The sequence below is a fragment of the Sminthopsis crassicaudata genome, chromosome 3 (genome assembly GCF_048593235.1).
Source record: "Sminthopsis crassicaudata isolate SCR6 chromosome 3, ASM4859323v1, whole genome shotgun sequence".
Lineage (NCBI taxonomy): Eukaryota > Metazoa > Chordata > Mammalia > Dasyuromorphia > Dasyuridae > Sminthopsis > Sminthopsis crassicaudata.
This window is the reverse complement of record NC_133619.1, coordinates 580,020,897-580,035,402: the sequence shown is the minus strand read 5'-3', so window position 1 is coordinate 580,035,402 and position 14,506 is coordinate 580,020,897. Positions and strand designations below refer to the sequence as shown.

Here is a 14,506-nt window from a genome sequence, read left to right as displayed (position 1 = left end):
CTAACTTATTTTCTATTGTCCTTTTCTCAAGACTAACTCCTAGAAAATCATCACACAATCTTCTTGTTATTCTACTTCTGCTTTCTTCAATCAACATCAGTTCATGTAAGTCTTGCTGGACTTTTCTAAATTTAACCTGTTCATCATTTCTTAAAAAACAGTATTATTCCATTACTTTCATATACAGTAACTATTCAGGTATTTCCCAAATGATTGGCATCTACTCAATTTCTAATTTCTCGCCACTACAAAAAGGACTGCTACAAACATTTTTGTACATGCAGGTTCTTTTTATTTTTCTTTCTTTCTTTTTTTTTTTTTTTTTTTTTTTTTTTTTAATGGTCTCTTTGGGATACAGACCCAGTAAAGACACTGCTGGATCAAAGTATATGCACAATTTGATAGCTATTTAGTCATAGTTCCAAATTATTGTCCAGAATGATTAACTCACTTTACAAATTCACCAGTAGTTCATTATTGTCCCAGTTTTCCCATATCTCCAATATTTATCATTTTTTTCTTGTCATCTTAGGCAATCTGATAGGTGTGAGGTGGTACCTCAAGAGTTGTTTTAATTTGCATTTCTCTAATCAGTAGTGATGTAAAAGCATCTTATTCATGTGATTATAGATGGTTTTAATTTCTTCATCAGAAAATTGTTCATATCCTTTTATCATTTATCAATTGAGGAATAACTTGTATTCTTAAAATTCTTTCTCTGTTTTAGAAATTAGGCTTTTATCAGAAAAACTAGCTGTAAAAATTATTTTTCAGCTTTGTTTCCCTTCTCATCTTGGCTGCATTGGTTTTGTTTGTGTAAAACCTTTTGAATTTAATGTAATCAAAATAATCCATTTTGCATTTCATAATGTTCTCTAGTTCTTTGGTCATAAATTCCTCCCTTCCTCAGATCTGACAGGTAAACTATTCCTTTCTCTCCTAACCCTTTGTGTTTAAAACATAAAATCATCTTGACCTTGCTATAGGGTATCAGATGTTGGTTTATGCCTACTTTCTATTATATAATTTTCCAGTTTTCCCAACAGTTTTTGTCAAGTAGTGAGTTCTTATCCCAGAAGCTGGAGTTGGAAAACTTCTCTTTTTATAGACATGAAGACATTCTTGGAAAATCAAACACATTTAAAAAAAAAGTAAAGGCAGGTCTAGTAGTATCATATCTTAAACTGTATTATATGATGGTAATTATATTTTTTAATTTTTAATTAAAGCTTTTTGTTTTCAAAACATATGCACAGGTAATTTTTCAACATTGATCCTTGCATAGCCTTGTTTTCCCCTCTTTTTTCCCCTCTTTCCCCCACCCCCCAAATGGCAAGTAATCCAATATGTTATACCTGTTAAAATATATATTAAATCAAATCTAGGTAAACATACAATTATCTTGCTGCACAGGAAAGATCAGAACAAAAAGGGAAAAAAATGAGAAAACAAAATGCAAACAACAAAAAAAAAAATGAATGTTATGATCCACACTCAGTTCACATAGTACTCTCTTTGAGTGCAGATGGCTCTTTTCATCATGAGATCATTAAAACTGGCTTCAGTCATCTCATTGTTGGAAAAAGTCATGTCTATCAGAATTGATAATATTGTTATTGCCATGTACAATGATCTCCTGGTGAGTCTCTCCAGGCAGGCATTTCTGAAATCATCCTGCTGATCATTTCTTATAGAACAATAATATTCCATAACATTCATATGATATATGATATAACTTTTGTTATGATATAACTTATTCAGCCATCTTCCAATTGATGGGCATCCACTCTGTTTCTACTTTCTTGCCACTACAAAAAGAACTGCCACATTTTTGCACATGTGCTCAAGGTCCCTTTCCCTCCCTTAAGATCTCTTTGGGATATAAGCCCAGTAGAAACACTGCTGGATCAGAGTATGCACAGTTTGATAATTTTTTGAGCATAGTTCCAAATTGCTCTCCATAATGCCTGGATCTGTACACAGTTTATGGTGGTAATTATCAAAACTATACTGATTAAAAAATTGAATAGTGAATTAGTGAGATATACTACACAGTGGTAAATGATTATAGTAACCTTATGTTTGACAGATATAAAAATTTAAATTTTGGTGATAAGAATTCAATATTTGGTAAATATATATATGGAAAATTGGTAAACAGTCTGGGAGAAACTAGGTGTAGACCAGTATGTCACACCATTTGCCTAGATAAGGTGAAGATTGATACAAAGTGAGATATGGTAAGTAAATTAGAAGGATTGTGCTAGCTGTGTGACCAAAAGGTCATTTAACTCCAATTACCTCATCCCCCCCTCCAAAAAAAAAAAAAAAAAAGATTATGAAACATTATCTACCAAATCTATATAGAAGAAAAATTTGTGAATAAACAAGAGATAGAGAACAAAAATTGATAATTTAATCACATTAAATTAAAAAGGGCTTGTACAAATAAAACCAAGGTAGCCAAAATTAGAAGAAAAGCATAAAATTGGGAAATATTTTTAGAATTTATCAGACAAATCCTCATTTCTCAAATATTTAGAGAACTTTGTCAAATTAATAAGAATATGAATCATTCCCCAATTGATAAAGTATATGAATAGCTAGATTTTGGAGGAAGAAATCAAAGCCATGTATAGATATATGAAAAAATGCTCTAAATCATTATTCACTAGAAAAAGAGAAATTAGAAGAACTTTTGAGATCTTCTAACATATTGGTTAAAATAATAGAAAAAGAATGGCAGATGTTGGAGGGGATGAGGAAAAACTATTGGAACTGTAAATTGGTTTTAATCATTTTGGAAAACAATTTGGAATTTTTAAAACTTCATATACTGCTCTTTTGATCCAGGAATGCCACTATTAGGTCTGTTTCCCAATGTGATCAGGGAAAAAGGAAAAAAAAAACCTGTGTTCTGAAATATTTATAGTAGCTCTCTTAGTGGTGTCAAAGAAGTGAAAATTAAAGATGCCTATCAATTGGGAAATGACCAAATAAATTGTGGCATATGCTTTGATTGATTACTACTATGCCATTAAAAAATGAGGAGCTGGTTTGTTTTAGGAAAATAGCAAGATTTGCATGAAATAATGGAGTGAAATGAGCAGAACCAAGAAAACATTGTATACAGTAACAGCATTATTGTTTGAACTGAATGACAAGGCTACTCTGAATTATGTGAATGTTCAAATCAACTACAAAGGACCTTTGAAGGAAGGTATTCAGAGAAAGAAATATATGAAACTGTATTTTATAATTTCACATTTATATCTGTGTCAATTTGTGGCCTTCTCTAGTGTGGTGCTGGAGGGAAGAAGGAAACAGCCTGGAACTCAGTGCAACCTTTCCCTCCCTGCTTCTCTCCTCTCTCTTTATATATATTATATAAACAACCCTGGGAAGTAGATGCATCATTATTAATATCCCCCATATTACAGATGAAGAAACTGAGGCAGAGATAAATTTGTCCAAAGTTTCACAATACTCGAGGTCTGATTTGACCTAGTATCTTCTGACATTATCCATTGCACCTCTTATCTGCCTCTTAAACATTTCTATATAAAAAGAACAGTAAAAAGATTCCTTATGAAACTGAAAACTTATATTAAAAAATGTATTTTAAATTTAACATGATAGTAACAAAATACCTTTCTTATATGTTAACTTCTGAGACAATTTTTAGTCTCTTCTCTATTTTTAAGGTTTCATTGATGCTCCTGTTTTGTATCACTATCATTCAGCAACTTCTTGCCCCCCACAGATGCTCTTTTCTTCTAACAAGTAGACTTAGTCAAACAAAAAAAATTGAACACTGCAGTCTGAAGCTGTGAGTTTTATTCAGTGCTCTTGCAAGGTCCATTATTTCTTTGCCAAGAGATAAAAAATTTCATAATTAATCTTTTGAAGTCATATATGATTGTTGCATTGATCAGAGTTCTAGAAAGAATTTAAAACATTTGTATCCCTCAATGTAATAATGAATAAAAGTCTTTTCCCCTGTGGTGAACCAGCCCAGTCAGGTTTGTCTAATATATGAAATTACTGAGCAATGATCAGTGAACTAAACAATGCACTTTTACAGAAGGGGTTGTATTGTGCTTATTACCTATAAGAAGAAATCAATATTTATTTATCTTTTTTCCTAGCTTTGTGAAGTGCTGAATCATTTCAAAGATGTTTAATAAATCATTTGGAACTCCCTTTGGGGGTGGCACTGGTGGCTTTGGCACAACTTCAACATTTGGACAGAGTAAGTCAAGATTTTTAAAAATAGTAAATTTACTTAAAATACCCTCAAATAGGGTATTTTGAAGAATAAAAATATATACTAGCTTTGTTTTAAAAATAATCTGTACTTTGGATCTTTATGTTAGAAATTATATGAATTGTATTTTGAAATGAACTTGTTTCCATAACAGTGTAATAATTGGTTAACTTTTTTTAAAGCTAAAGTTGTATTGATGCCTTTTGTTTTTATAATACAATAATTTCCAGATATAATCTTTCTTTTCACTGTCACTTTCTTTGTAACAAAGAAAAACATTTAAGGAAAACCAACCAACAATGATTATATTTTGACAGTGGTTTCTTAGTAATGGCACTTTGTATCAGTTTATGCAAGTCTTCCCAGGTTTCTCCAAAATTCTTTATGTTCATTATGGGAAGATAACTTCTGTGTTGGCCGAATCATGGTAGCTAGATTTATTGAGCTCAAGATGTGAATTATATCTTAGTGATTATCTGGCCCAGATCTCTCATTTTATTTTATTTTTAAAAATTATTTAATTTTATTTATTTTGCTCTCTTCTTTACACAAATGTCATTTCCACATATGTATATAAATACATATGGCTGCCCTCTCTGCTCAGTGAGCCATCTCTTGTAACAAAGAAAAAGGAGGAAAATAGGGAGCAAACAATAAAATTAATCAACCCATGAATAGAGTTCATTAGTTTGTATAAATTTTCCCATTAAACTCCTCATTTTAAAGAGGAAGAAACTAATGCCTAAAGAGGGGTGGTTGTTGAATCAGGGTTCTAGCATTCTCTTCACTGTTTATATATACCACAGCTAAATTCTCAATGATAGGTGTCTTTCAGCAAATAATTGTGGAACAGTTGTTAAATTCTACAAAAAAAAATACAGTGCGCTAAGCATTGATATAGTTTTAACAGTCTTTGAAGTTGGATGTTTCCATCTCAAATAACTAACGAAGTTGGAAAGATGACATCTTGAAATTTTCATGTCTGAGACTTCTGCTATTCCTATATGCATCTCTCTAAATAGTTAACTTGGGACATTTGGTCTTTGTTTTCTCTTTACTAGATTCTTGGAAATCATGGAATCCTTAAGAGGGGATAGAGTTTGTCCATGGACAAATCAGTCAATGAATGTCTATAGATTTAGAATCTAAAATTTCTTACTTTCAGTCTCATAACTCATAAATCAGACTGAACTATTGCAACTCGATTTTGCTTTTGCAGACACTGGTTTTGGTACCACAAGTGGAGGAGCATTTGGAACATCTGCATTTGGTTCCAACAACAATACTGGAGGCCTCTTTGGAAACACACAGAATAAACCAGGTAGGATCATGTATAATTAACTCTGTTGATTGGTCAGTATAGGCATGCTCTTTTAAAAAAAAATAATAAGGCTGTTCCATGTAAATTTAATAAAAGAATCATAGGCATGAGAATATTAATATTGGATTTTGTGACTTTGTAATGGAATTTGATCATAATACTATTATCATTAGAAAATGACATTGATCCAGATATCTCTATAGGGATTATGGTTGTAAATGGTATTTGAATTTGTCTAATGGAAAAAATAATTGCCTTAGAATCATTTTTTTGGCTTGTATTTTCAGGTGGCTTGTTTGGATCAAATTCATTTAGCCAACCAGCCACCTCCTCCACAAGCACTGGCTTTGGATTTGGAACATCAACAGGGACGTCAAATAGCTTGTTTGGAGCTGCTAGCACAGGAGCAAGTCTCTTCTCATCCCAGAACAATGCCTTTGCACAAAATAAACCCACTGGTTTTGGAAGTAAGTAGGACAGTATGACAGTTAAGTAATAGATGGAATGGGGGTTGGGGAGATTTTTTTTTTTAATCAGTGACCTGATAATTAAAGCTAATTATTAGTTTTAATTTGTGTTTTAAACAATTTAGAGATATGTGATCAGAGGAGAATAAAATATAAATGATTAAAAAAATAAATTTGAAGTGGTTTCTTTTGTGTCTCTTTCAAAAAAGCCTTAAATATGCACATAATTATTGCCTTCATAGGTTATTACTTTTATAAATGAGTTTCAATTAATTTTGATTCAGTAAATTTTTATTAACATTTACTGTGAATAGAGCTCTATTTAGGACCATAGAAAATTCTGAATCTTTTATTTCAGAGACTCAGCTACCCCGCCATTTAACATTTCCTTTTCTTTTTTGTAGATTTTGGAACAAGCACTAGCAGTGGAGGTCTATTTGGAACCACAAATACAACTTCCAACCCTTTTGGTGGCACATCCACTTCCCTTTTTGGACCAAGTAGTTTTACAGCAGCTCCTACTGGAACCACCATAAAGTTTAATGTAAGTTTTTTTTTCCCCCCTTTCTCTTTGGAAGAAAGCATTAGAACTTTTGTGTCCTAGGATTACTTTTTAGAATTACCATTTAAAAGTATTTCATGTCTCTGAAGTGCATCATCTATTCTGCCATTCCATTAAATATGAATGTTGACATAGAAATTCACCAAATGAATATACTCTTATCTTAGGTACTAGGTTTCTATTAGAAGATTTATTTATTAATACTAATTGACATTTTAAGTTGAATGTTAACTCACCTCATTGGGACTGTGAAAGTCATGTCTAATTCTTTGCTTTTTGAAAGAATCTGTTCTAGAATGATCCAGCTGCCTCTGTCTTACAAGCCAACTTGTCTTACAAGTCCCTTATTTGGCTAGGGTTTGATTATTCGAAAGTTTTCCTTTGAATATGCCTTTCTTCTTCTTCTTCTTCTTGTGATATATAACTTGCATATTTTTGCCTTCTTTAAATAAGTATTGTCCATGAAGTAGTGAGGTGTCTACTGATTCCTTTTTGCTTCTAGCCATGTATGTTGGCTAGCATTGCAGTTAGAACTCTACAGATTGCAAAATTGAGTGGAAATAAATATATATGTATATATATATATATATATATATATATATATATACACACACATACACACACATAAAATTTTGTTTCACTGAGACTATTGCTACTTTGGTACCTTAAAAAGGTGTATATGTATGTTTGAGAGGCTCTTGTACTACTGTTTCATTTTAATTGATTACTACCTCTAAATTGAAGTCATGGCACTGTTTTTTTTTTTTTTTTTTTTTAGTAGTCATTCTATGTTTATGGGATTGGGGGGGCATATAAGTAATTTTCGAAGAGGTAGGGCAGGGAAGGATAGTTAAGTCATGCAGTCTATAGAGTACCAGTCTTGAAATCAAAAGGATCTGAATTCAACTGTGGCCTTAGATACTTGACATTGACAGGATAACCCTGGCCAAATAACTTAATTCCATTAATCTCAGAAACATATGGGTTCTGAATGGCTAGTCAGTGACTTAATACATTTAAGGATAAAAGAAGAGAAGAAAAGAAAATAGAGAAAAACTCACTTTAGGCACTTTTGTGTGAAGTTCCTTTGAGAAGGATTTGGTATTGTTCCTCAGTATCTGTGACAATTTAAACATGTTTAAATCACTGAAATGACATGAGGTAATTTTTTTTTTTCAGATATGTTGAGTAGAGGATTTCTTTGGAAGAGAGGAGACCACATTTGTTTCTGCACATATATATAATGCCAGGAGATTTTATAAGAAGCAAATGATGTCCAGGATAGGTTTAGAAGATTATCTTAAAATTAGTCTTATATTGTATTAAATAGTATTATTTTGAGCACAATATAAAGGAATAACTCCAGAAAATAATTCAGGCATCACAGTGAATTGAAATTTCTGGATTTGGGATTCTGAATTGAAAGTAAAGTGGAATATAATTGACAAATGTAGAATTCCATTCAGTCAGTTTCTTCAGTAATGTCAGAATCAAATTTGTATATAAGTAATGTTTTAAAAGAATCACAACAATAATAAAATAGTTTGGGGTCAGAAGTTATAAAAGTCAAAATATAGGGTTTTTTAATATAAGTTTTTGACCAGATCTGAAATAGTTTGTGCTATGGAACTAATTATTCCATACATCATAATTTAGTATTTATTAGCTAAACATAAATTTGAATATCCATGTGATGTCTACTAGAGTGGTGCTAATTTTTTTTTTAACATACTATCATGAAAAATACTTGCATACTTGAAAAGATACTTCAAAAGTAGACTATAATTAGTCACTTGTGCTTAATTTCCTTATCTGTAAAATGGAGAAGTAATTTAATTACCTCATAGGATTGTTGTTGTCAGTTGTTATACATGTCACTTGTTAAAATAATGTTCCTATTATTTACAACTAGGCTCTTGGGACAGAATTGCTACAGAAATTGGGAATTGAAATTATGAAAGCACAAGAGAAGAAATAAAGTTTGTTAGAATTTTATGGTTTTTCTTCTTCCATTTATAGCCTCCAACTGGCACAGATACTATGGTCAAAGCTGGAGTTAGCACCAACATTAGTACCAAACACCAATGCATTACTGCTATGAAAGAATATGAAAGCAAATCACTGGAGGTCAGTATTGATAAACTTGACTCTATATCTCTATTCCAAAACAAGTTTTTGTGATATAGCAGAAAGAGCAACGGATCTAAAATTAGAAAAGGTAGGTTTTTGGTATCCATTTTACCTTTTGTTAATCAACCATCTGATTCTGTGAGTATTTTTTCTTCTGTAAAAGGAGAATAATAATGCACTGCATATGAGATTGTTTTGGTAATCAAATGAGATACTTTATATAAATTATACTTTATATAAATTATTTTACAAATGAGCTATTAGCTTTTTATTTCTGGAGTTAAGCTATCAGCTTAAACTTAAAATGAATAAAGTAAGTAGATCTTTTTAAAGAAAACTCTTAAATTTTTTTTGAATTCTGAAATTAGCAAACCAAATAAAGGACCATTTCCTTGAACAGGAAAGGATTATACATGAAATTATGGGTCTCATGGAGCTTGCTTTTATAAGTGTAAAATAAATTTATTGGATAACAATCAAAACTCTCATGTCTTGTTCTGCATTTTCATTGCATTACCTTCCTGTGAATACTGTGCTTCATCCCTGGATGCAATCCTCTGAAATCATGATTGTTTGTTGCATTGACTAGTTTTCTTAAGTCCTTCAAAGTTATTTGCATTTAAAATGTTATTGTTTTATTATAATTTGTTTTCTTAATCCCTGTGTACAAGTCTTCTTAGACTTCTCTGAAATCGTTACCTTCATCATTTCTAACATAGCAGAATAATCTTTATTATGGATATATAGTATCATTCCTCTGCTGGAAATACTAAATTGTTTTTCTGTTGATGTCTGTTGAAGTTTATTATCTTCTAGTTTGCATTCAAAACTTTACATAACCCACTACCACCCTGCCTTTCCATCTTTTTCTCATTATTTTTCCTTTGTACATTCTATGCTTTGGCTAGTTGCTGCAGAGCTCTTGTTATTGAGACTCCTTTGTACTCTTAGCCCTCCATACTATTATTTATGCCTGGAATGACCTCCTTTCCTTTTTTTGCCTGTTAAAATTCCTAGACTTTTTTTGAAGTTCCAATGTCCTTTTATTCTACAAAAATTCCCTGAAGCTGTCATTTCCCATGTGTTATCAACATACCTCCTCAGACCTCACTTCTGACTTGTTTTTGTTACTTTTCTAATGCATTTATCTGTAATTAAAAAAAAAAACTGCATGTTACCTGCATTGGAATCTTCCCCCAGGGCAGAACTTAGTATCTTATCTAAACTTTGAATTTCAATATCAATAATGTTTTCCATACATTTTTTGTTATTGAATTCTTTTAGGAGATCCCTTTGTTCTGCAGTATTATTTTGGAATGAATATAATTTTAATGTCTAGCAGCTGTGTTGTATAATTGGTAGAGTGCCAGGTATGGAGTCAGGACTACCTGGGTTCAAAACCAGCCTCAAGACATACTTAACTAGCTGTGTGACCCTGGACAAGTCATTTTACCTGTGTTTTAGTTTCCTCATTTATAAAATGGGGGTAATAATAGCATCTACCTCTCAGGATTATTGTGAGAATTAAATAAGATAACTGTAAAGCACTTAGTACATGCCTGCCACATAATAGGTGCTATGTAAAAGTATGCTGCTGCTGTATAATTTGCTTTTAGTAATGGGGAAAAATCAGTCATTCCTGTACTTTTATAAGGCACTTATCAAATATTTATTTACCTAGTGTTTCTGTTCTTAGGAACTTCGTTTGGAAGATTATCAAGCTAACAGGAAAGGTCCTCAGAACCAGGTGGGAGCAGGTGCTACCACAGGGCTGTTTGGCTCTTCTACAGCCACCTCCAGCACCACGGGCCTCTTTGGAAACTCCACTACTAATGCAGGTTTTGCATATGGCCCGAATAAAACTGGCTTTGGGACAAGTAAGCATCGAGAATCTTAATTGGGCTATGTTTTCTTTTATATTGAAAATTGGCTCTATGTTTATGTGCTCAGGACAATAATATTGTGTTAAATGAACTGCTTGGTTTCTTTTGTAATTGCTTTACTAAAAATCAACATTGAAGAGCCAGCAGTACAATAGACTAAGCTTGTTTTAGTAATTACTTAAAATTCAATTAATTTTACCACATGAACTAAGAATGTGACACTCATTCCTCTCTTTTCTTCCTAATCAGTTTCTTTGTCCTTTTCTTCTCATTCACTTTTATTTATGGTTAAGGTTGATATGTGTGTGTGTGTGTGTGTGTGTGGTGTGTGTGTGTACCATTCTTAATTTTTTCACTTTGCAGTAGTATCTAAAGGGCTGTAGACACACACAGGTTTTTTTGTTTTGTTTTGTTTTTTTTTTCTTGGTTCTTCATTGATTATATTAAATGTAGTATAATATTTGGATATTTAGGTGGTTTCCAGGTAAGATTTTTTGATGCTGTTTTTCATTTTTACAATTACATATAGTTCAATTAAATCCTGAAAAATTAAGTCAATGAATATAATTATTTATTTTTTTACCACGTATTGTCAGATTACTAAAAAATTTGGCAATACTGCTTATAGAATGTATCTGTTCCTTTATGATACACTAGCATTGTTCCCTTGCTTTTAATTATCTTTGCCAATTTGAAGGCAAAAAAATTAAGAATTTGAAGTACTTCAGAGTTATTTTAATTTGTATTTGTGATTATTAGTGAAGTTAAGCATTTCTCAAGTGGTTACTAGTAATTTGAGTTTCTTCTTTGAAAAAAGTATCCAATATGGGTTAGGGTCTCTTTGCTTTCAAGAATTGGATTCCAACAGTAGAAAGAAAGCTGAATCAGAGAATTTGGATTTGATTCCTCACTTTGCCACTTATTTGGGAAGTTATTTAACCTTTGGGGCCTTAGTTTCCTTATCTCAAAAATGAGAGGATTGGGCAAGATGACCTCAGTTCTAAATTGTTGAATGGGAAGGAGGAAAGGAACAGCATTTATTAAGTTCCTAGTATGTACCTGGCTCCGTCCTAAGCACTTTACAGATACTCTCATTTGATCCTCACAATAACCCTAAGAGATAGATGCCATTTTACATCTCCATTTTACAGTTGAGGAAACTGAGGCATACAACTATATATTTATAGAAAGATAGGTAGATAGATAGTATAATCATATACTAGGAGGTATAAGAGGGTAGATTTGAACTGTTGTTATCACTCCAGGTAAGCTCTCTATCCATTGAACCATCTTGTTCCTTCTTTGCCTTGATTCTATGATTTGAATTCCAGGAGTTTTCCTGGTTTGACTTAAGAAAAGCATATAGCACATTTTAGAAGATTATATAAAATGAGGCAGTCTGCTGGGGTAGAACACAACCAGTAGAATGGAACTCAGGGCAGTTGATCTTAAAGTGATGGCACCACCACAATTTTGGACAAGGCCCTCTCCATATATCTCAGCTTCTTCTTTGGAAAATGTAGAAAATCATTTTACTGCCCATCTGAGGCAAGGTTATGAGATGAGCTATATGAAAAGGAATTAGCTATAAGGGGACTATATTTGTAAGCTCTTACTCATTGAATGCAGGAGTTTACTTCTTGCTGTATATAAGTGATATTCTCTACTTGGAGAAAAAAATCAGGAATGAAATATGTTGTATAAGGTTTCAGTTACCCATGGGCTACTGATATTTTCCCTGAACTTACTTTCTTTTGCCTGAAAGGTACTACTGGATTCGGGACAAATACAGGTAGTCTCTTTGGTCAGCCAACTCAGCCAACCACCAGCCTCTTCAGTAAGCCATTTGGTCCAGCTGCAACCACCCAGAATGCTGGCTTTTCATTTGGGAATACCAACACTCTTGGACAGCCAAATACCAACACGATGGTAAGGAAACATACATAGAACAAGAGCACAGCCTAATAGGAAGGAGCCTAGTGCTGCTGCTACAGTTCTGAAGAGCCAGTCATCTCAGTCCATTAGGCTGCCTGGGAGCTACCTCTGCTTATGGATCTTGAACAAATTTCCCTCTTCTGATAATGCTTAACCTTAGCATTGTGCCTGCCTTTCAAGATTTCCTCCTAAGGAAGTAATCTCTCCCTTATCTAAAGTCACCTTTCTTTGTAACCCTCTTATATTCTGTATTCACATCTATGCCTTTTCTTTTCTACTAAGTACTTTGGAACATAGAAACCTTGTCTTATTTATCTTTGCTTAGTAGAATGTTTTGTACATAGTAGGCATTATTGCAGATGTTTATAGCTTGAATGAATATTTTTCCAGTGTCTGTAGATATAACAACCTAATTCTTAATAATCATGATCATGCTGGTTGTGGTTCCTGTAGAAAAGGAGATTGGATTCTTTATAAATGGTCATTAATTCTTTTGTTGGAAGCAGCTAGGTGTCACAGTGGCTAGTGCTCCAGACCTGGAGTTCTGGAAGACTTGAGTTCAAATGTGACCTCATTTGTCTGTGATGCCAGACAAGTAATTTAACCCTCTTTGCTTCAGTTTTCTCATCTGTAAAGTGAGTTGGAGAAGATCCAGTATCCCTGCTAAGAAAGCCCCAGAAGGGATCACAAAGAGTTGGTCATGGCTAAAATGGCTGAAAAAACGATGGAACATTTTTTTATAAGGGTCAATTCAAAGTTGCATTGAAAAGATTGATTCCCATCTTACCACTTAATGATAATTCATAATAATGAATTAATTATCCTGCTTCTGTGTGTTTCCCCCAAATTATATACAATTTAACTAAGGCACATTATTATAAGTATTTTGCAGTCCAAATCTAATTTTTATCAAACTACTTTTTTTTTTTTTTTTTCCCAATGACACGTTTGGGGGATTTAATGAAGTTTTAAATTGTCTTGGTTTCAGTGGTCTCACTTTCATTGAAAAAATTATATAACTAGTTGCATAATCATCTCAAAAAGTCTAGTTTTTTTTTTTAAGTTTAGTGGTAATAATTAGATCTTTTAACCTTTCTCTTGCTAAAGGAAGTACCTGACCCAAATTAGCACTGCACTATCAACAAATTTACCATCTTTCAGAGTATTTTCTTCTTTGGGTCCTAAAAGCACTGTTTGATACAGCCATAAAAATCTTGTTGATTAACATGCTTGAAGATGCTTCTTACCTTTAGTTGACTATATGGGTATACTGTGGGGCAAATTATAAGACAAACTGGGATTGGCATGCTTGCTTTCAACCTAGATTACTGTTTGCAGGGTTTATTTGGGGGAACCCAAGCCTCATCTGGAAGTCTTTTTGGGACAGCTACAAATACGAGTGCTGCTACCGGATTTGGAACAGGAACAGGCCTCTTTGGGCCAACCAACACAGGATTTGGTGCTGTTGGTTCGGTATGTTTTCAGTGTTGACTATGATTTGAGGGTACATGGATGTAACCTGCCCTTTAAAAATTGATACCGTGACAAGTATTTATGAGGAAAGGCTAATTTTGCCTGTTTGTATCTGTTTCTAGAGAGTGCATTGTGGTTCAATAATAAGAGTTTATTAATTTTATATATGTGACTTTGTGCTTAGTATGCACAGAACTTATTTAATATAGCTCATTAGTTATTAGATGCAGCTACAAGACTCCTTTACCAAAATCTTGGGATTTTGGTTTGACTTTTATTGTTAATGCTTTTAATGTACTCGTGGTAGTCTTGTTCTATTCAAAATATATAATGAACTATACAACATTATTGTTGAGTCTGAATAGAAATGATAAAGCATTCTGTTAGTTTCAAAGCAGACCATGTTCCTTTGCCTAGCAGCACTCATTATGGTGTTTGTAGAGGAGTCTTTTTGGTGATCACCCAGTG

The 14,506-nt window shown here is 32.8% G+C and overlaps 1 protein-coding gene across 7 annotated transcripts in view; it reads left to right on the top strand.

Annotated features, from left to right (window-relative positions):
* The window catches only part of NUP98 (nucleoporin 98 and 96 precursor), a 95,342-nt gene that overhangs the window by 16,204 nt on the left and 64,632 nt on the right, over window positions 1–14,506 (top strand). For all 7 annotated transcript variants that reach the window (XM_074304960.1, XM_074304953.1, XM_074304955.1 and 4 more), the window contains 8 exons: window positions 4,149–4,252; window positions 5,487–5,588; window positions 5,876–6,055; window positions 6,460–6,599; window positions 8,637–8,744; window positions 10,444–10,624; window positions 12,396–12,559; window positions 13,904–14,038. In XM_074304960.1, coding sequence (XP_074161061.1) covers window positions 4,177–4,252; window positions 5,487–5,588; window positions 5,876–6,055; window positions 6,460–6,599; window positions 8,637–8,744; window positions 10,444–10,624; window positions 12,396–12,559; window positions 13,904–14,038 — 1,086 coding nt within the window. In that variant the 5' untranslated portion in view covers window positions 4,149–4,176. The remainder of the gene's footprint in view (window positions 1–4,148; window positions 4,253–5,486; window positions 5,589–5,875; window positions 6,056–6,459; window positions 6,600–8,636; window positions 8,745–10,443; window positions 10,625–12,395; window positions 12,560–13,903; window positions 14,039–14,506) is intronic.